Raw genomic sequence first — 23282 nt, 5'->3', positions numbered from 1 at the left:
CATGGTGAACATTTGTGTCTATGTATCTCAGGAGAGCTCCTTCCTGCTTAGACAGAAAAGCTTCCTTTGCTTTCTTTCTTTTCTGAATGCTGCCCCAGAGGGGCATTTTCTTCTTTCACTAATGCTGTTCTGTGCCAGCTGTAGTGGCTCTCTACACTCAATTGAAGGGGACAAATAAGGAGGCTGGTAGCAGGGCATGAGTGATGGACGATATCAGCATCTTAACGGCCTAACTGGATCCTACTATTTCAGCTGACTGCCTGTTCTCCTCAAGTGGGTTCAGGGAAGCAGCAGGAAAGAGGAAGCTCCCTGAGAAGCTGGTGTTAATCAGTCCAGGCTCCTGGGGGTGCTAGAGAGGTACATAAGAGGCTCCTCCTCCTCTCTCTCCCTGTAGCTCCTGCTGCTTTCTGTTATTCCCTCTCACCTTTTCTCCTCCCTGCCTGTTATGTCTCTTGTGCCTTCCTATCTTCAGCATAGCACTCCACCATCTTTGTGCATCTAGAGCAAAGAGAATACATATGCACCAGCAGCAGACACTATTTTCTACACTCTGGGTCCTAGTGGTGCCCCCCACAGTCTGGCACCTGCGGCAGCTGCCTCAGTTTGCCTCTGTCTACCCACAAGTCTGTATACCCATGCTGGTAACGTATCACCAAAGATAAAAGTTGTGTGTATGTGTGGACAGGAGAAGATTTTGGGCTAAGAGTTAAAGTTTAGGTTAACTCTGCAATGAAGACATACCCTAAATGGCAGTTGATCTAATCAGATTATACAGTATTTAATCCCTATCAGACGGGGTTGACCATCTGCATTAGGAGCTTCTTTTGTGCTTAATCCATCTCGGCCAGAGAACTCTGGAAACTTTAAATCTCTTTTTGGGACCCTCAAATCTGAAAAACAGAATTTATCTAATTCAAATTCTTGGATTCTGTTAAGATAATATTTTATTGTTCTTTTGATATGTAGCAATAGTGCTAATTCTCTATCTTGTTAAAAAAGAGGGCCAAAAAAAGGACAGAAAATCTGATTTTACATGAAAGAAGGTGCGGTACATAAAAACATGTGTTTATAGATGACGGTACAGATTCAAAGATTCTAAGGACAGAAGGAACCACTGAGATCATCTAGTCCGGTCCCTTGTATAACACTGGCCTACAATTTTTGAGAAGTTGTCTGCTTCAGAGATAAAATGTGATATTTATTATGTATTTTGATGTGCTGAATTCAAATATGACAATTAAAACAACTGATTGGCTACTGTTTCTAAGTTATTTAAGTTTTTACATTTTATGTCTATGTATATTGTGTAGATAGTAGAGTTTTAATCATAAATTGTAAGCCTAGGTCTTTTCATGTGTTTATGGTTCCTTTACATGATAATATTTCACCTGTCCTGTTTATGTAACACTTTAAAAATCAGCAAAAGGGTTATATAACTAAAATTTATTATGAAACAAAAGGCAAAAAACTATTATGTACACAGTTTAGTCCTAAATGGAGCATCTCTTGTCACTGTCCAGCAATAGTCTGCAAGCATTGATGGGCTCCATTTGCCCTGATAGCGTTTCTCCATTGTTGCAATGTCCTGGTGAAATCGCTCGCCGTGCTCGTCACTCACTGCTCCGCAGTTTGGTGGAAAAAAATCTAGATGAGAGTGCAAAAAATGTATCTTTAGTGACATGTTGCAACCAAGGCTTTTGTATGCCTTGAGGAGGTTTTCCACCAACAACCTGTAGTTATCTGCCTTGTTGTTTCCGAGAAAATTTATTGTCACTAACTGAAAGGCTTTCCATGCCGTCTTTTCCTTGCCACGCAGTGCATGGTCAAATGCATCATCTCGAAGAAGTTCACGAATCTGAGGACCAACAAAGACACCTTCCTTTATCTTAGCTTCACTTAACCTTGGAAATTTTCCACGGAGGTACTTGAAAGCTGCTTGTGTTTCGTCAATGGCCTTGACAAAGTTCTTCATCAGACCCAGCTTGATGTGTAAGGGTGGTAACAAAATCTTCCTTGATTCAACAAGTGGTGGATGCTGAACACTTTTCCTCCCAGGCTCCAATGACTGTCGGAGTGGCCAATCTTTCTTGATGTAGTGGGAATCTCTTGCACGACTATCCCATTCGCAGAGAAAACAGCAGTACTTTGTGTATCCAGTCTGCAGACCAAGCAAGAGAGCAACAACCTTCAAATCGCCACAAAGCTGCCACTGATGTTGGTCATAGTTTATGCACCTCAAAAGTTGTTTCATGTTGTCATAGGTTTCCTTCATATGGACCACATGACCAACTTGAATTGATTGCAAAACATTGCCATTATGCAGTAAAACAGCTTTAAGACTCGTCTTCGATGAATCAATGAACAGTCTCCACTCATCTGGATCGTGAACGATGTTGAGGGTTGCCATCACACCATCGATGTTGTTGCAGGCTACAAGATCACCTTCCATGAAGAAGAATGGGACAAGATCCTTTTGACGGTCATGGAACATGGAAATCCTAACATCACCTGCCAGGAGATTCCACTGCTGTAGTCTGGAGCCCAACAGCTCTGCCTTACTCTTGGGTAGTTCCAAATCCCTGACAAGGTCATTCAGTTCACCTTGTGTTATGAGGTGTGGTTCAGAGGAGGAGGATGGGAGAAAATGTGGGTCCTGTGACATTGATGGTTCAGGACCAGAAGTTTCATCCTCTTCCTCTTCCTCGTCTGACTCAAGTGAGAATGATTCTGGTGCATCAGGAACCAGCAGTCCTTCTCCGTGGGGTACTGGGCATATAGCTGATGGAATGTTTGGATAATGCACAGTCCACTTTTTCTTCTTTGACACACCTTTCCCAAATGGAGGCACCATGCAGAAGTAACAATTGCTGGTATGATCTGTTGACTCTCTCCAAATCATTGGCACTGCAAAAGGCATAGATTTTCTTTTCCTGTTCAACCACTGGCGAAGATTTGTTGCACAAGTGTTGCAGCATATGTGTGGGGCCCACCTCTTGTCCTGATCTCCAATTTTGCAGCCAAAAGAAAGGTGATAGGCTTTCTTAACCATAGTGGTTATACTGCGCTTTTGTGATGCAAAAGTCACTTCACCACAAACATAGCAGAAGTTATCTGCACTGTTCACACAAGTACGAGGCATCTCTGCTCACTTTGGCTAAACAGAAATGTGTCCCTTTGCAAAATCAAACACTGACAAATAAGAGAGCACAACACTGTATAATTTCTAGAGCTGATATAGGGCAATTTGTTCAGCAGAGTGATGTAAGCTTCGTTATGATTGCATCATCCATGACTTCTAGGAATAACATGATGCAATTCATATAATGTATGACGCAATACCAGCTTCAGATTGCATCATTCATTGTTTTGCCTAAAAAGCAAGTACGGTCCAAACCCAGCCATAGATTTATTTTAGTCATTTCTGGTTTAAATTGAGATCCCTTCCCTTTATAACTCACGTATCCTCCGCTATTTCCAAGTCAAGGGTCGTATATACTGACCCAATAGCATAACTTGAAAACTAGAGCCAATCAACAATTTTAAGCATCATTTTCATTCTCAGTGACCAGAATTAGTAAAGTTTGACTACATTTATTTCAGAAGCATTTTGGCTGTAGAGCAGTGTAACACAGGCCAAAGAACTTCCCCAAATAATTCCTGTTTGAACTAGAACATATCTTTTAGAAAAACATCCAATATTGATTTAAAAATTGCCAGTGATGGAGAATTCTCCAGACCCTTGGTAAATTGTTCCAATAATTAATTACCCTACCTGTTAAAATTGTATGCCTATTTCCAGTCTGAATTTGTCTAGCTCCACTTCCAGTCAGTGGATCTTGTTATACCTTTGTCTGCTAGACTGAAGAACCTATTATCAAATTGCTGCACTACCAAATTTGTGTAGGGTACTTACAGACTGTGATCACATCATCCCTTACCCTTTTCTTTACTAAGGAAAGCTCCTTCAGTCTATCACTATAAGGCATGTTTTCCAATCCTTTAATCTTGTGGCTCTTCTCTGAATTCTCTCCAATTTACCAATATCCCTCTTCTAAAAGGGCTGATGAGAAAAAAACAGTTCACTGACCTATCTAGTTTAAACAATAGCATCCAAAACCAGAACTTTAATATTCACAGATTCAGAGTGAGGTTCATGGCTCTGAGGTCAGTTTAAACTCTAGGTCAAGTCAGTTTTTCAAGGGTACCTTAAAAGAATGTAGGGAGCCTACTGGTTAGTGATGTAGTGCAGTTAACTGCACCACAAATTCCTTGATTGCAGTTCTCTGTTTGCAATACTTTTTAAAGTATGTCCATACTAGAGGTGGATGGTATTAACTCAGCTCAAGGAGACATACCCACACTAGTTCTGACCGAGCTATTGCACTAAAAATAGAAGTGGGGCTGCACTGATGCAAGTGGTGGGATGGGCTAGCTAACCCAAGTACACATCTAGCATCTTAGACACAATTGTACTCAGGGTAGCTAGTCCCTCATGCTGCTCAGGCTGCAGCAGTTACACTTCTATTTTTAGCCTGCTAGGCTTGATCAGAGCTAGTGCAAATATGACTCCTTGAGCTGGAATTTACACCTTAGTGTCTTCATTTTTACCACTGTTACATGTATATGCTGAAACTGTTCTAGTTGTTCTATTTCACTGGTACTTTCTGAAACTTTCTTTATCATGAAATTCTGGTTGCTGACACATCACTCTAGAATACTTAATACTGGGATTTTCCAAAGGCTCAGCTGATCTACCTGCTCTCATTGAAATCAAACTCCTGTTGATTTCAGTACAAGCTGTTAGGCCAATACTGAGTGCTTTTGAAAATCCCACTCTACAACTTTATATTTATTTAAATTATTTACCTTCTTTATTCATAATATCATCTTTAGTTTTATACTATTTTTCACTTATAGTGCTATGAAGTTTGTAGAAAGTGCTTTATGATGTCTACAGTTATATTAATTATGCAAATGGTAATCACATCTTCTGATGCAATTTACGCTAGCTTGAAAATAGTATACCTAGCATAGCTTTCCCTTCATCTTCCAGCTCAAATCGAAGAGTCTGAAGTTCCTGTTCCATTTCCAATCTGAAACCTTCCATAGCTTGTTTGTGTGCTTCTTTCAGTGTCTGAAGTTCTTCTAAATGTTTTTGTTGTAAATGCTCTTCTAGTTCCTATGAAATCCAAAAGGAGAAGAACTTTTTTACACAAACTAAAACAATGCATAAAATATTTAACAATGAATTAACAGGAAGGATTTTTTTTAAATGCCAGAAATGCATGTATTATTAAAAATACCTCCATTTATCATTTAAAAAGCCAATGACAGACTCAAGCCATCTTTAAAAATGTAATCTTTATTCTACTTCCCCAAATTAAAGTGCCACAGAGGTCTTCTTTCTTATTCTTTCCCATCACTGGTGATTACCAGTACTTTTGAGTATAAAGTGTAAGGACCATAACCTACTCACAATTTGTGCATGGAACAAGGGCAGGGTACAAGTACCATGTACACCCAAAGTTTAAGTTTCTAAATCTATTTACTGTTCGGGTGGTTTTGATCTAGGTTGAACAAAAATCACAAAAATCATTTCTGAGCTTGCAGTGGGTAAAAGAAAAAATGCTTTATCACTTTTTAAATACTATGAAAAATATCATTCCAAGGTTGAGGACATAGATGCATATTTTCAGTTCTGAAAATTCTTTTTAAAATCACAAATGTCTAGATCAGGGGCTCTCAAACTGGGGGTCATGAAATTATGACATGGGGGGGGGGGTTGTGAGCTGTCGGCCTCCACTCCAAACCCTGCTTTGCATCCAGCATTTAAAATGGGGTTAAATATATTAAAAAGTGTTTTTTAATTTATAAGGGGAGTCGCACTCAGAGGCTTGCTATGTGAAAGGGGTCACCAGTACAAACGTTTGAGAACTACTGGTCTAGATTCTGCCATCCTTTCTCAAATTAGGCAGCACTCTGCTGTACAGATTATCCCACTGAAATGAACAGCACTACATGTAAAGTTAGGTACTACTCTAGAACCTCAGTTATGATCACCTTGGGAATGGAGGTTGCTCGTAACTCTGAAATGTTTGTAACTCTGAACAAAACATTACAGTTGTTCTTTCAAAAGTTTACAGCTGAACATTGACTTAATACAGCACTGAAACTTTACTATGCAGAAGAAAAATGCTGCTTTCCCTTTTATTTTCGTAGTTTACATTTAACACAGTACTGTACTGTATTTGCTTCATTTTTTTTTTTTTTTTGGTCTCTGCTGCTGCCTGATTGTGTACTTCCGGTTCCAAATGAGGTGTGTGGTTGACTGGTCTGTTAGTAAGTCTGGTGTTCATAACTCTGAGGTTCTACTGTACTCAATTTGAGCAAGGGTGTCAGAATAGGCTTAAAAGGATTTTTAACAGAAGTAATGTTACAACTTTCAGCCCTGATCTTACTTAACATTGCTTATGAGAGGACGCCTGATCTCACGTGGAGCCCCAACAAAGTAAATGGGGCTCTAAGCAGGAATGGTGGTATGCCCATGCACAAACACTGCAGGTTCAGGGCCTTAGACAGTAGACAAAATAAAGAAGCATATGCTGTACACAAGTGTGAAGAAACAAATTTCAAAAGGACTCTAGCAAATTCTGAGAAGTGGTGTGAGAAGTTTTTTCATAAGAATGGCCATACTGGGTCAGACCAAAGGTCGATCTAGCCCAGTATCCTGTCTTCCGACAGTGGCCAATGCCAGATGCCCCAGAGGGAATGAACAGAAAAGGTAAACATCAAGTGATCCATTGCCTGTCGCCCATTCTCAGCTACTGGCAAACAGAGGCTAGGGACACCATCCCTGCCCATCCTGGCTAATAGCCATTGATGGACCCATCCTCCATGAACGTATCTAGTTCTTTTTTGAACCCTCTTATAGTCTTGAACTTCACATCATCCTCTGGCAACGAGTTCCACAGATTGACTATCCATTGTGTGAAAAAATACTCCCTTTTGTGTGTTTTAAACCTGCTGCCTATTAATTTCATTTGGTAACCCCTAGTTCTCATGTTATGAGAAGGAGTAAATAACACTTCCTTATTTACTTTCTCTACATCAGTCATGATTTTATAGACCTCTATCATATCCCTTCTTTGTCGTCGCTTTTCCAAGCTGAAAAGTCCCAGTCTTATTAATCGCTCCTCATATGGAAGTCATTCTATACCCCTAATAATTTTTGTTGCCTTTTTCTGAACCTTTTACAACTCCAATATATCTTTTTTGAGATGGGGTGACCACAAATCAGAAATATAATGTAACAAATTAAAACAAGAGCTACACTGGTTGCCCTGGAAAGTACAAAGAAAGTTATTACATATAATAACATGAACTATAGTGTAGTAGGAATTTAAAAAAAAAAACACCTCAGAATCAGATTATTGGACAAAAATATGTAGGTGATATTGATAATGATCAACACTAACATTAACACTAATACTAACATGATGCCAGAAGACAGAGCAGGGTGCTAAACTTCTACTAGGTAATGGCTATATTATAAAGGATGTTATTCAATTTGCCTGCATAATATTTAACTGTAGTAACCATATTACTAATGTAAGTTACATCTCTTGAAAAGAGAAATAAGAAATAATGCAAAGAATTTTCTTTACTAATTCTCTCAGTGTTTTGTATATTGGTATGTTTAATCATGTTTCCGTGGTGTACCCTATACATTTGTCTGAAATATCCAGATGAACATGCCTTTTGTTCTTGTTCTTTTGTTTGTTCCATGTTTTGAAATGCAAGTATATGTGCTTCCTTCAGGGATTCATGCCTTTGCTGATGCTCTTCTTCCAGTTCCTCGAGCTCCTGGGTAAGCCTTTGTCGCTCCTGACTAAACTGCGCCTGTAGCTGTTGCAAGGAGCTCTGAGACTGGGAAAGCTGCATCTCCAGATTCTGTTTCAGCAAGGAGATCTAATCCATACAATAGCAAACATCAGTAAATCATAAATACAAATGTCGAATCAGGGAAAAAAGCTTTCAAAAGAAGTACATATTTCATATGAACTTTAGATATGAAATTTCTAGAACATACTTCTGACCAACATCACATTTCTTAATCTGAAATTCAGATAACATATCTACTGATTATAACCAAATATCATGGAACTATCCAGAACATAAAACACAAGAGAGAAGCAGTAACTTATAACTAGTGAATTGTGTTATATAGTTTAACTCAGAAGTACAAGAATTAGAGTAAGGAGATTTTGTGAGGGCTCTCACTTTAAGATACATCCTTAAAACACCACTAATTATAAGGTATTTGATGTTTCATAAATGAATTGTTACCAAAATGCTCTTCCAAAGCTTTAATAAAGAAAAAATTAAAATGACACTATCAAGGTCTGAGGTCCAACACTGGATATATTAAAATTAGTAAATTCTGTGGAGAAGTTCATTAAGGTTGTGTAGGGAAAATCCTGACTGGCAAAAGAAATGGATTAGAAGACCTAGAAATGTAAATCTTTTCCATCTCTAATTTCTATGGTCCTAAATTATAGGCAATTGTCTGTTTTTAAAAATGTAGCACTCTACTGCAACTAAGTTAAAATATCTCACTACTTTTGTTAGATCTATAAAATTAGAATGTTTTGTGGTTCTTCTGCTGTCTCTTAACCAACACCATAGCAAGTAAACTAACAAATGTATATTTTTTTCTGGAAACTTGTTGACATGAACAATGATGTTAGTGAACAAACAGACATATCTGAGTATAATATGATTTCCTTTAGTCCATGAGGGAGCTCCATGATCCTTTATCTCAACTGTAAATTTATACCCCAATCTTAATGTCCAATGGCTTAGCCATCATCCTTCCAGACAAAGAAGACTGGACTGATGGGATATCATTTGGATCCAAATAACACAACTTCTTAATTGGACAGAAGGGTTGCTGACAAAGCACCCTCAGCACCTGCCAGCTTGGGGAACAAGAATAAACTGAAAGTTTGTTACAAAAATGAATTTTGCTCCATTGATCACACAGAAGGAAAAAATACAATTGCCAAATGGCAAAGTATTTAAATTAGTATAGAAAAAAATATTTCTAAGCCTCAGAGGGCATCACATAAAACCGATGAAAAAACTGATAGTGTCATTTAATTGTGCACATGCCAAAATTAATTATGAAATAAATGATAGTCATAGCAATATATCAATGTACTCTGTGCTATTTTGCAATGAATTAAAGCTCACAGCATAAAATAAAATTAAGAGTAGCATGCAAAGGATAACTGTGTGAAATTTGCAACATTTATATTATTGCTGAAATTATTCTATCACAAGTACAAAGCTAAAGCAGATTTGTAAGGGAAGAAGCTACATTTAAAGTAGAATTAGCACTTAAATAAAACAAGCAAATTAAGTTTGAGTGAAATGACCATGACTGGTTGCCTTTAAAACTCGTTGAGTATATATATACACACACATACAAACACACACTATCCTGCAAGTATGCTTTGACAGTAATATTTTACTTCAAATGCCTTTTAAAGGAGATTTAGCTATAGCTGAATGATCATACTAAGTTTCATAATCTAAACTATGCATGAAAAACTCTTACTGTGTACACTAAAATTAATTTTTTTACTTTACTTCCTGTATGAAGTAAATGAGTTAGCAGAATTTCTTAATGTCAGAGCATATAGTTAGCATGAAAAATATGTTTTAAACAGTGTACATCAGCAAAGCAATGCAAAATGAATCATTTTCATTTCCTTTACTATAATTTTAAGAAGCAAGGTATTATATGTGCAATGCAAAGTAGTAGGTAACATATACATTACTTGTTCCATTCTGACTTCTAAGTATGTATCAGCATTTTTTTAGCTTTCTTTTCTCTTGCTCTTGCTTTGCTATCTCCTTTTAATTTAAAACAAGATTTTAAAAAATAGAAATCTAAATTTAGACACTTAAATTACCTGATTTTCAAGTTCTGAAAAACCTAACAGCTCCTACTAGCCTAAATATAAAATGTACACCTAGAAACCTTTGTTAAAAGAACGTTAAGGTTGAAGGAATTAAAAGTTAGGGAATACCTGAATTAAGGTTGCCTGTACAACCTTAATTCGCGCCCTCTCCTCCCCCCCCGCCCGTGAGTATGCATTATGATACAGTCTTTAAATTACATAATCACATACTATTTTTTCCATAGGCCCTGGCCTCCTTCTGTGAACAGGATGGACAGTGCTCATTGAATGAGCAACTATTCAATATTTTGTTTCACCCTCATTGTTCAATGTGCAACCTCATGCCTTAGTCACTACACACTATTCAAACCCTGAATAAAACATTTTTAATTTCCCCTTGGTCTTTTCAATGGCACACATTGCTACTGTACCTCACGGCGTCACACATATTTATGAATTTATTTTCTCAACACTCCTGGGAGGCAAGGTGATATTACTATCCCCATTTTACAGATGAGGAACTGAGGAACAGAGAGATTAAGGTAAAAAGTGTCCACTAGTTTTGGGTGCCCAATCTGGGATTCCTAGGATCAGATTTTTCAGAATACTTAGCATTATATAGAGGGCCCTGAGAAAACTGCAGATCTGGAAAAAAAAATCATGGCAGCATCATGGGTTAAGCAGTGATTTTCTTAGGATACATACAGAATGAGGTCTGTGAAAGACCACTGTTGCATTCCTTTGCATAAAACCAGATGCCAAGTTCCCACAAAAACTGTTGCAATTTTTCCAACAGCAGGAAACCGGTGTGCACAGATACCCACTTCCACCTCCTCACTGTTGGAAAATTACAGCAGTTCAGGGGGCACTCAGTGGCCAGTTTTACACAAGACATAGTAGACAGCATGCCAATGCCACTTAGAACACATGCTTCTGCCTCTCTCCTGAGGCTGCAGCTGCTTCTGTTCCAAGGTGTGGTGCTGGCTATTGTGCCTCTCAGAAAACTGGCTGCTGGTCCCTCCAGAACTGCAGCAATTTTTCCAGCAGCAGGAAGGCAGAAGCGAGCATCATGTGCTCTTATGTTGCACTCTGTGAAGTTCATAGACATACTCACCAACAAACTGTTGTCCCTCCCAGCCCCTCATACCCACCTCTCTCCTCCACTTATCCCACCACCCCAGTCCCTGGTTCCAACTCCAGTTCCTCAAACCTCCTTCCCACCCACAGGCTCTCAACTTAGCCCCTCCCCTTCAGCTGCTCCCCCTCCACCTGTCTCATCTTCCCAGCCCCCCGCCCCTTTTACTTGCACCCAGGTATCCCCCTCTCCCTGGTATCTGTTCCATGAGGTCGCAGAGGGGGTAGTTGGGTCCAGCAGGTGGGTCAGCTGGAGCTCAGCTGCTCCCTGGGGTAGCGGGCAGGTGAGCATGGGTCAGCCCAGTGTGCGAGGAGTTGACAAGAAGCTGCTGCTCCCTCGTTCTTTTACTGGGCTCTTTGGAAATCATCTCCATGCAACACTTCCACTTGCGTCTTCTGGGTTTATTAATATGCAGCAAGGGATGGTGCTTCAGGAGGCAGGTGTAGCCAATGGGACAGCGGTCCTGAGGGACAATGCATGCCCATTGGCAACCCCGCTGTTGGAGCAGCAGTTTGGAGGCCCAAAAGATGCAACAAACATAAGAATGGCACACACAGATGACCACTTAAGCGTCCCTCTTGTGGGAAAAACTGCAGGGCTGGGCTAATTTCACAATTTCACCTCAGTGTCTGAAAACACAATTTCTCAGGGTCCTTATTATATAGCACCTTATATGTTCAAAGTATAGTTCCCATTGACTTCAGTTGCAGTTCTGAGTACTCTGCCCTAAAGTCTTAAGTTGGGCACTCAGAAAAGAAGGCACACACAATTAGTGGTCACCTGTGAAAATAAATGATTACTCACCCTGCACAATTATTGTGTCCCCCTAAGTGTTCTAGCACCCCCTGTGCCTTTGACTGGAGATTTCTCACAGCGGCATCCATTCGGCTCACACATGTGTGTTAGTCAGCCTCATAACCTGTGGCATTGCTATATAGCACTGTGTGGGCAAACTGCCCTTAGTTCCTTCTCTACGGTGAAATTCCAAAGCAGAGGACTCTGAAGGGAAGGACACACATCTCAAAGAACCACAGTTACTGCACAGAGTAAGTAACCATTTCTTCTTCTTCTTCTTCGAGTAGTGTCCCTACTGATGCTCCACTCTAGGTGACTACCAAGCAGTTTCCTCTAAGGCGGAGGGGACTTCAGAGTCAAGTCCAGTACAGAGAAAAGTACGGCCAAGCCGAATACAGTATCAGAAGCAGAATCATGAGTTATAGCATAGTGTTTGGTGAATGTATGTATGGAAGCACACGTAGCAGCTTTACAGATTTCAATATTGGACATGTTCTTGAGGAAGGCCCTAAAAGTGGCAACAGTCCTTGTGGAATGAGTGCATATATTCAAAGGTGGTTGAGTATTGTGAGACTCATAACAAGAGTTAATACAGCCTGATATCCACTTGGAAAGTCTCTGGTTAGAGATTGCCGCCTTTTTGACCTATTTGCTAGTGAGATAAATAACTTGTGAGTCTTCCTAAAGGGTTTTGTCCTATCTAGATAGAGGTCCAGGGCTCTCCTGACATCAAGGGTGTGTAGCAGTGCCTCTTCATGATCTAGATGCAATTTGAGATGGAAGACAGGCAAGGTGAATGGGCTGATTGATATGAAATTCAGAAGAAACCTTAGATAAGACTTTGTGGTGGAGCCTCATCATGACCTTGTCCTTAAAAAACACTGTTAAGTGAGGGTATTGCCATCAGGGCACCTATTTCTCCAACCATCAGGCCAGCATGATGGCTATCAGGCATATCGTCTTCATTGACAAATAGAGCAATGAGCAGGTAGCCAGTGGTTCGAAGGATGGTCTTGTGAGGCATTTAAGGACCACATCAAGGTCCCATTCCTGAGTAGGGCATTGGACTGGTGGACAGAGATTCCCAAGCCCTCTGAGGAATCTCACTATGGTGGGGTGGGCAAATATAGAATAGCCCTCTATTGCAGGGTGACAAGCCATGATGGCTGCCAGGTGGACTCTGATGGAACTCATTCATAGTCCCAAGGTTTTCAAGGTTAGGCTGTAATCAGCCCATCTGGAAGTGATGCAGTCATCCATGAAACCTGCCTGTGGTCACACCAACTGGCAAACTGTGTCCATTTTTGAGAATACATGCAGCAAGTAGATTATTTCCTGGTGTGTAAAAGAACTCTTTTTACATGCTCTGGGCAGGCTGTCTCTAATCCCATGAGCCATCGACCAGCCATGCTTTGAGACAAAGGACAGCAAGTTTGGGATAAAGAATCTTCCTGCCTTCCTGGGAGAGATGAGGAGCAGCCTGGAGAGTGATTGGAGAGCAATCGGCCAGCCGTACAGGTAAGGAAAAACATGTTTGCCTGAGCCAGGTTAGAACTATTAGGATGACTCTAGTTTCGTCTTTCTTTATTTTGAGAATAACTTTGGCTACTAGGGGAGTTGGCAGGAATGCATACAGGAAAGTTGATGACCACTAAAGGTGAAAAGCATCCCCCAGGGATTGGTGACCCAGTCTGTTCCTTGAGCATAAGTAGGTGCATTTCTTGTTTAACTATGTGGCAAACAAATATATCTTAGGCGTGCTCCATTGATGAAATATGTGGTGTAATACACCGGGTCTATTTCCCACCTGTGGTCTTGGAAGAAGTGTCTGCTGATCGCAACCGCAGTCATGTTCTGAACTCCTTTGTGATGATGATCCGGTTGCATATGCCCCAATTCCAAAGAAGGAAGGGGATCTTACTCCTCGGCAATTAATATAAAACATGCATGATATATTGTCTGTCATAATCTTTATGTTGATCTTTCCACGATTAAGAGCAGGAACCAGTGACAGGCATATCTGACTGCTCTGAGTTCCAGGAGGCTGATGTGTAACATCGCCTCTTGCGGCAGCCACTTGCCTTGAGTTGTGTGTGATGTAGTCAGTAGCCCAGCCCTTGCTATCAGGGCAGTATGGCCTAGTGGCCAGGGTCAATAGCTCGGCCCTTGCTATCTGAGCAGTGCGGTCTAGCAGCCAGAGTCAGCAATATGACCCTTAGTATCAGGGCAGTGCAGCCTAGCGGCCAGAGTCAGTAGTGCTGGTGATCTGGACCACCACACCTCAGGATGGGGATCCAGTCCCGCCCTCTCCCCTGGGTCCCAAGCCAGAGCCCTGTTGGTGGCGGGGTTGCCCGCCATCAGCATGGCGGGGATCAAATTTGGAATCATTTTCACTTCTGTAGGTAAGTGTGATCAGTTGTCTACATCCTACAGTGCGGTAACACCACTTTCACCTCCTCAAATCATTCACTCTTCAAGTGTTGGAACCATGAAGAAGCCAAGCCTGGAGCTGGAGGATCTGTAGGTTGGGGTGAAGGATCCATCTGTCATTTTGGGAGAGCAGGTAAGAAATGGGTTAAAGAGGAATTGGAGGACATACTGCCAGCTGCGCAAGAGATGGGTACCATACTTGCCTCGGCCAGTAGGGGGTAAATCAGTATTACTTTCGCTTTCTCTTGCTGTATCTCTAAGTGGGATGGAGGAAAGGCGTATAGCAGCTCCCTGCCGTTTGGAAAGTTGAGAGCGTTCCCAAAGACTGTTTCCCCAGTCCGGCTCTGTAGCAGTAGCAGAGACATTTCTTGTTCCGGAAATAGCAAACAGGTCTATTGTTGGAGTTCCCCATAGGCTGAATGTGCCGTGAAGCACTGCTGAATTCATCTCCCATTCGTGGTCATATGAGAAATCCCAACTGAGTCTGTCTGCTGTCACATTTTGTACCCCTTGCAGATAAGCAGCTGAAATGAGCAGATAGTGGTGGATGCACCAATTCCAAAGTTTCAAGAGGGAGGGAGATCTGGTGTACCCTTGGCAATTTATGTAAAACAAGCATGCTATATTGTCTGTCATGAGTATCTTTGATGAGTTGTAGAAAGTATGTGCAGGCATTTCTGACAGCTCTTCGTTCTAAAAGATTGATATGGAGAACCGATTCCGTGGGAGACCACGAGCCTTGCGGTCGTTTAGGTGGGTTCTCCAGCCTATTAGAAAGGTGTCTGTTGTTCGAATCAGTGTTGATGGGGGTTGCGTGCATGGGATGCCTGCATGGATGCTGGATGGTTCTTTCCATCAGTCCAGGAAGTGTCTGACCCTGGAGGGCATCAGCAGTGGCTTGTTTAGCCTTTACTTGTTCAAAGAGTAAACAAAGATGAGTCATATCTAAATTAAAAATCAGGCATATGGGGTCACAAATGTAAATGCTGTCATGCCTGAGAAGCTGCATGCAATTCCTGGCCAGTGTTTGTGGGCTAGCCTGATCTGCCTCTGAGACTTGTCAGGGTGTTGAATCTGAAGCTGGAGGAATGCTCTCACTCGCACTGCATTGAGTTTGGCCCCAATAAACTTCAGATGTTGTATGAGACTCAAGGTTGATTTCTGGGTATTGAGCTGTAGACTCAGTTGCGCAAATATATGCTGCAAACAGTTGCCACTTCAGTGGAGGCTTATGGAAAGGGTCCTCTGTAGGAGTGAGGGGGAAAACCCTGAACTGACACTTCAGACACCAAGGCAAGGTCTTCATCAGATTCCTCTTCCTGAAGCTCACTAAGGAATGGTGGAGCACCTGGAGAGATCTGAAGTGAAACCTTCTGTACTGAGCAAAGTTCAGGCATTCTCGGTACTGACAGTACATAAGAGCCAAGAAGTGGAGAATTAGGAGTCCCAGATACAACCAGGTCCTGGGGAAGTCAGAACCTGCAGTACTGCAAGTGTTATTGGTACCAAGCCTGTAGTCTGTGCTGAGGTGATTGTGGTCGAGAATGCTGACGGTACCATAGGTTACAGGTGCTCCGAGGGAAGCACAGTCGTTGATGGTACATAAGGTCTCATGAGCTCTGAGGGAAGTGTGGCTGGAACCTGAGTGGGCTTTTGTGGTACAGAGGAAGAAGAACAGCTCTTCTTGCCACTTTAGTCCAATAACTGTACCAATGGTCTCTCTGGGCCTGTGGCCATCTTGCAGCCTAGCCATGCCCTGGGTAGCCCAGGAATCAGCAGCCTGAAGGGCACCTGACTGAAGAGCTGGTAGTGCCAGGGTGGCTGAAGATACCGATGACTTCAGCTTTTTAGAAGTACATTCTCTACCTGGTGAGCCAGGGTAATATTCCTTTGAGGGCTTAAGAGAAGACTCCTGCATCTTTCTCTTGGAGGCCCTGGAGATGTGGGGCTCCACTGTTGTAGAGGCAGCTGACTTGCTTGGAGACCGACATACGGGGAGGACCCTCGGCCTGGATTACAAGCTGGGTGTAGAGAGCTCTCCATCATGAGGAGACAAAACTTTATTTGTGTTTTTGCTGGCTCTTGATTTCAGTGCCAGACAAAAGTTGCACTTCTGTGATTTTCTGAGGCAATGGAGCAATGGGAATGCCCATCGCTGACCAGGCTCACCTCCCAACATGACAGATGTTTGAAGCCAGGAGAACCAGACATAACCTCCCAGTAAGAACTATTAACTAACCAGTACCTATCCAAATACAATAAAAATTATTCTCTCTTGTAAAGAAAAGAAGCTATATTAGTACTATTTACTAACTATGGGACTAAAACTAACACTAGGACTAACTGTTAATAAAAAGAGAGAATACAGTTGAAGAAATCTGAATGGGATAACTGCCAGAGCTCCACCCCAGGCTGAGGCAGTTAAGAAGGAACTGAGCGTGGTTTGCCCACGCAGTGTTATGCAACGGCATGGGGCACAAGACTGACTAACACGCATGTGATGGCTGAATGGAAACTGCTATGAGAAATCTCTGATCAAAGGCACAGGGGGTGCTAGCGCACCTACAGTGGAGCACCTCTAGGGATACTACTCGGAGAGGAAGTTTGGTTTAAGTGACATTTCAAGCATCACATAGGAATTCAGTGGCAGATGTAGGTGAAGAAACAATTCTTCAAAGCAGCATTCAGCAGCCTTAACCATGAGACCATTCTTTCTCTTCCTGCAATTCTACCCCTCATTCACTACTCAACGTATGCAACAAGTGAGGCAGGGATCCTACTGACAACAGCCTCATTCACTACACAACCCTAACTCATCTTCAGAGCATGGTTCAGCCTGTGTGTGGAATGAGGCAGGCAGGGGTTCTGTGGAAGTAGTATGTGATCATGTAATTAAAGACTATATCATAATGTATGCATACAAGATGGCCAAATAAAGGTTGCACAGGCAGCCTTAATAGGCATTTCCTAACTTTTGAATGCTTGACTACTAACTCTTCTAATATAGGTTTTTAGATGCAATTCCCTAGATTTTGAGGGGGAGGAAAAGCAAACTGGAAAAAACAAATTCCATCATGTGGAACCAAACTGACCCGTACACAGGTCATCAGTAGGATTGAAATCTTTAGTTCCACAGCACAGATGTCTATCACTTCCGCTACAGAATAACTGGTAGCAGTAGTAAGCTGTTATCCTTTATTTTAACAAAGCACAAGGGGGTGATCAGACACAGATTTTGCCCCATTGGTTTCACAGATATTTGCTGACGTTTGAGGAATGCCGAAACTTGGGAATTCTGGGTTAAATTTGAGGTTCTAGAGGACAGTGTGCTTCAGTGGTTATAAACCTTTCTGCCCCATCTCCACTCTGCTCCTAACCCCCCTCTGCCACCTCTCTCGTTCTCTTTCCCTTGTGGCTATCCACCCCAACCCCAGCTATTGTCTCATTCCCTTCCCACTCTGATCCTATCCACCCCACCTTGGCTCCTGTCGCCTCCCCCTCTGCTCCTATCTTTTCCAACACTGGCTATTGCTCCTCTTTCTGCTCTTATCCACCACCCTGGCACCTGTCACTCCTCCGCATTGTTTCTAACCACCCTACCCCTCCCTCCCATTCTGTCCTCCTCATATATTTACAACATACCTGCAATGTTGCCTCCATATGGATGGGCCCCCCTGCTAAATTTCAAGTCCCTACTCCAAAGCATGGAAGCACTAGAGCTTCCCAATGAACAGGGTGCAGCATTTTTTTTTTTTAACCATGGACAAAACAATACATGTTCCCCTAATCTCATTCTTGGAAATGGCTGACTCATTTTAGCTGAAACTTAAAAATAAAAAAATTTAACCTGAGGCAGACATCTGGTATCAAAAATTTCAGCCTAATCAGTTAAAGTTTGGCAAAATGATAAACAGCTGAAAACAGGATTTTATTTTATGGAAAGTATTAGGCAACCTTAATTATAGGCTTAGCTACCAGCTCTGCCTATAATACTCTACTTATTTTCAGGTTCTAGGATGTCCATGCACTGCTGAAGTCTGCAAACTCCTTCCCTGAGTAACTTCCTATCTTGTAGTACATTGGTGATGTTATATACTGTGATGCCAACCTATGGAGTTCAGTTAAGTGTACACTTTCTACAAAATACATGATTCTGTAAAGCTTTGAAACGTATTTACCTCTGGTGAAATATAATAGTATTATCTATTATACAAAACACCACATTTTTGCAAAATGTATGGATTTAACTATAGGTGTTATTATTAAAGGACTGCTCAATCAGTCACTATCAAAACCTGTTCACATACGTATCGACATTATAGATGTAAATTATCGTAATTTACAATACCACCCTCTGGTGACAGCAATTGTTCCACTGCTGTGAATTAGTCTGATAATTCTGAAATATCCATTCTTTTCTTCTTTCTACATAACAACAAACAATTCACATATGGGAAACTAATAAAAATATAGGTTTTCTATACAATATATGTGAAGTTTTCTTATTTTGTTTAAATTGCCTCAAATATCAAAAGAAACAATAGCATATTTCAATAAAGGGGTTTTAAGCATACATATATACATTTTATACATATTTTGAATGATTCACCATGTATTTATATATGCTAAAAGCACATTTATGAAAGTAAGAGTCTCTCTCTTTGCATATTTTTACAGTAACAGAATCTTCTAGCTTCCAGTTTGCTTTCTCCCTATACGGAGGATGCAAGACAAGACACAGATAACTCCTTGAACACAAAGATATACACAGTTCACTTTGAACTTACAATCTTGTCAACTAGGCCTTTCAAGAGATTAAAAAGTTGACAGATATAAATAGTAGAAGAAAATTTAGTAATCAAACTGCAATTAAGATTTGTATTACAAACAGCAAACTATCATATAGCATCATTAATTTCATGCTTTGTAAAAAGCTTCACAATGTGCAAATATATTGCCTGCAAGATTGCTTTAACATAATAAAAAATGCTGCAGATATTATGTAGCGTTTGATGTCAGATGATATGTGCACTTACACAGATGAATGGATGCAGCACAGAAGCTTTTATTAACCAGATGCATACATAGCCTCGCCTCTAATATCATCATGTATTTTACTTCAGAGTTTAAAGCTTTAAAGCAACATTGTAAAGTATGCAAGTTTAGAAGTGCAAGCATGCCCTTGTGTACAAGTTGTAAGTGTAGCTCACTTACATTGCTGATAGATTTATGCAAAGCTTCACCGAGACAGTGCCGCTATGAAGAAAAGATCACAGGAATAAAGGGAAACATTCAGAAATCAACTAAGTAAAAGAAAAAGGGATAAAGAAGGGAGAGTAAAACACAGAACATTAATTATAATTTGACCAGGGAAAAATAAGTTGAAAACTGTTTGGAAAAAAAAAATTAGACAGACAAAAAATTTTGCAATGACTTACTGCAAAATCACTGAACACAGAACACAAGGTAGCATACTCATGAGGTGAAAAACTGTTTCATTTCCTATCTCATATTTCAAATATCCAGGATATCAGTATCCCTTTCAGTGTAATATAATGTTCCTCTCTTATGTAACTGAACAATTTTTGCATTTACCAAATTGATGCATTTATCTGCTCTCAGCTTTAGCTAATGTACTTTAGAAAAGGCTATCAAGTACATACTGACTTTTTGCATTTATCATCAGTCAGAATTACACTTTGAACATTGCAGTCAGTGTTCAACTGTAGGCATTTTTTTAGTTAGTAGCCTTATAATAGCAAGAGGAAATTTCACGGTCTTATCTGTTTTAATACAGAGAACACATTTAGTCTTTAATAAAGTCATACTTCTATTAAAGCACAGTGGAATTTTTTGTTTTCTGAAATTTAAGGATTAAGAATCTTTACAAAAGAGACTAGTTTTCATGTAACAGTCCAGGGCAAAATTACTGTACCACCACCTTACATCAATTACTAATGAAAAACTGCAGATATACATAAACATATACTGGTGTGTAGATGCATTGTATCAATATTACGTGATCATATACATCAGGTAATATATGTGCTCAAAATGAATCTTCATAACTGGAACTAGTGTCTGATTCAGACTCCAATCCAAAGTAATAGATTATCCCTCCTTTGTCACTTATGTCATTCAAATAGATGGATTTCTCAATGACAACAGATTTTTTGGACCACCTTGACGTCTTCATTACAGAAATCTTGGACAATAATTTGACAGAACATAAAAAAAGAGGAAAAATCTCTTTCCACACCTAAATCTACAAAAAGGAAAAAAAAGAGAAAGCCCCCTGTTGTTTTATTAAAATTGCAGGAAACAAATTTCTGAACAGCAAACTACTATTTCTAGCAACAGTGAGAGGCAGCATGGTTCAGTGAATAGGGCACCAGACTAGGGCTTAGGCGATCTAGGTTCTATCCTTAGCTCTGCTGTACAATTGTGGGCAAATCACTTCAGCTTTCTGGGCCTCCTCCCCTATCCTTTGTCTGTCTCGTCTGTTTAAGACTGTAAACTCCTAGGGGCAAGGACTGTTTCTTATAATGTGGCTGTACAGTCCCTAGTACAGACAGGCCCTAATTTTGATTGAGGCCTCTAAGCATTACTGTAATATGAATAATTAACAATATATTTCTGATACTTAGCCAGAAGTGATAAACTAGCAATGTCCTAAGAAATGGGAAAGAAATTCCAGGTAAAATTTCTTATTTGGCCTACAATCATGCTGGGTTCTGTCCCATGACTAAAAGCTTAAGGGGCGGCATGCAAGTACCAGTGAAGACACTGTGGTAAGTTGATCTAAGCTACGTTGACTCCAGCTACATTGCTGGAGTAGCGTAACTTAGGTCAACTTACCCCGGTAGTGAAAATAAAAGCCCTATTAGTCCTAATCGACATGATGGGGGAGATCACTGGGCCACTGATTTTTAATAAATCTTGAAATACTGGGGAAACCCCAAAAGACCGGAAGAGTGCTAATGTAAGGCCAGTATTCAAAAGCAGGTAGCCTGATATTTTATTTTATTAGTAAAATAACCAAAGCCCATGTCAATAAAGAATTAAAGGATGGGAATATTATTAATGCCTGTCAATATGGTTTTATAGAAAATAGGTCTCGGCAAACAAACCTGATTTCATTCTTTGAGGAGATTACAAGCTTGGTTGATAAATATAACTGCACAGAAAAAGACTTTTATAAGGCATCTGACTTAGTGGTAATCTTTTAATTAGAATGTCATGTGGTACTATGCAGTATCAATAAAGCACTCTTAAATGGATTACAGATAGGGTAGGTGACAGATCTAAATATTAGTTAATGGGGAAAATCATCATTAACTGGGGGGTTCATGTGGGATTCTGCAGGGATTGGTTCTTGGCCCATTATTATTCAACATTTTTAGCAATGATCCATAAGTAAATATAAACTCCCTGCTGAGAAAATTAGACGGTGACACAAATATTGGCAGAGTGGTGAACAATGACAACAGAGCAGTCATACAGAGCGATCTGCATTGCTTGGTAAGCTGGGCCCATACAAACAAAGTGCATTTTAAAACAGCCAAATGCAAGGTCCTACTGTGACGATTTGGGGGAACTGTCTGCACAAATTATGAATTCTGCATGAGATTATGAACTCCCTATATGTACTTTAACAAGCTGCAAACTCCATTTAGAATGAGCAGTCCTGTGCCTTCTCTGCTGTCCTTTTACCTCCATGTTGTACTGAAATTCCAAGGAGTAGTGATACAGGGCTGACAAAAGAAGGTTATTAACTCAGGGATGGTCCTCTAATCATATACAAACATCTTAGAACATAGGCTGGCTCCCACTCAGGAGAACTGGTGTGTTAGGGGAAGATGGTCTGGCAACAAAGTCACCTGACAGGGGGACTGGATCATTATAAGACAGCATGAGCTGCTCTACTTAGGGGTCTTCAACCATTTTCACCAGCTCAGCCTGTCTTCTGCAGGAGCTGGATGAAGAATGGGGGAACCCTGCCTACCTAAACACACAGGTCCCCACGGATTCCCAAAGGAAGGGTGAACTAGAGTAAAGTGCACTGGATTCACAGTGTTTGCTATTTTCTAAATGATCTATACTGGGGGCAGGAGGTGGTAAACTTTTTGGCCTGAGGGCCACATTGAGTTTCCGAAATTGTATGGAGGGCTGGTTAGGGGAGGCTGTGCCTCCCAAAACAGCCAGGCGTGGCCCAGCCCCCACCCCGTATCCTAGGCCCCACCGCTTCTCGCCCTTGAGACTTCTGCCTCATCCAACCCCCTCGCTGTTCCCTGACGGCCTGCCCCAGGACCCCTGCCCCATCCACCCCTCCCTGCCTCCTGACCGTTCCTGGACCCCCCACCCCTGACTGTCCCCTGCCACTCTATCCAACCCATCCTCTCATTCCTGATTGCGCCCCCCGGGGGCCCCTGCCCCATCCAACCACTCCTTCTCCCTGACCGCCCCCAGAACCCCTGTCCCTGACTGCCCCCTCCACCCCCCCCTCCTTCCTGACTGCCCTCCCGGGACACCAGCCCACATTCAACCCTCCTGTTCCCCACCCTCTGACTGCCCCAGCCCCTATCCACACCCTCGCCCCCTGACCACCACCCCGAACTCCCCTGCTCCTTGCCCTCTGACCATGCTGCCTGGATCACCGGTGGCTGGCCGTGCTACAGCTGCACCACTCAGAGCACAAGGACAGGCAGCCATGCTGCCCAGCTGGAGCCAGCCACGCCACCGTGCAGCACAGAACACTGGGTCAGGCCACGGCTCTGCAGCTGTGCTGCTGCCCAGAGCATTGCACCGGTGGCGCAGTGAGCTGAGGCTGCGGGGGAGGAGGAACAGCGGGAGTGCGGGGGAGCTAGCCTTCCGAGCCAGGAGCTCAGGGGCCGGGCAGGAGGGTCCCGTGGGCCATAGTTTGCCCACCTTTGATCTATACTCTCTTGTGCTTTCTC

At 41.5% G+C, this 23282-nt stretch overlaps 1 protein-coding gene across 4 annotated transcripts in view; it reads right to left on the bottom strand.

The window, feature by feature from the left end:
- FAM184A (family with sequence similarity 184 member A) overlaps positions 1-23282 on the bottom strand; it is a 168998-nt gene that overhangs the window by 34337 nt on the left and 111379 nt on the right. For all 4 annotated transcript variants that reach the window (XR_005596365.1, XR_005596366.1, XM_039531008.1 and 1 more), the window contains exons 10-11: positions 7756-7968; positions 5026-5179 (exon numbers count right to left, since the gene is read on the bottom strand). Coding sequence is in view for 2 of the 4 variants with exons in the window: in XM_039531008.1 (XP_039386942.1) it covers positions 5026-5179; positions 7756-7968 (367 nt within the window). In the remaining 2 variants the exon portion in view is untranslated. The remainder of the gene's footprint in view (positions 1-5025; positions 5180-7755; positions 7969-23282) is intronic.

Source organism: Mauremys reevesii, linkage group 3 (assembly GCF_016161935.1).
Source record: "Mauremys reevesii isolate NIE-2019 linkage group 3, ASM1616193v1, whole genome shotgun sequence".
In the NCBI taxonomy this organism is placed as follows: Eukaryota; Metazoa; Chordata; order Testudines; family Geoemydidae; genus Mauremys; species Mauremys reevesii.
Note: the sequence above shows the minus strand (reverse complement) of the source record. Positions and strands in the feature narration are given on the sequence as shown.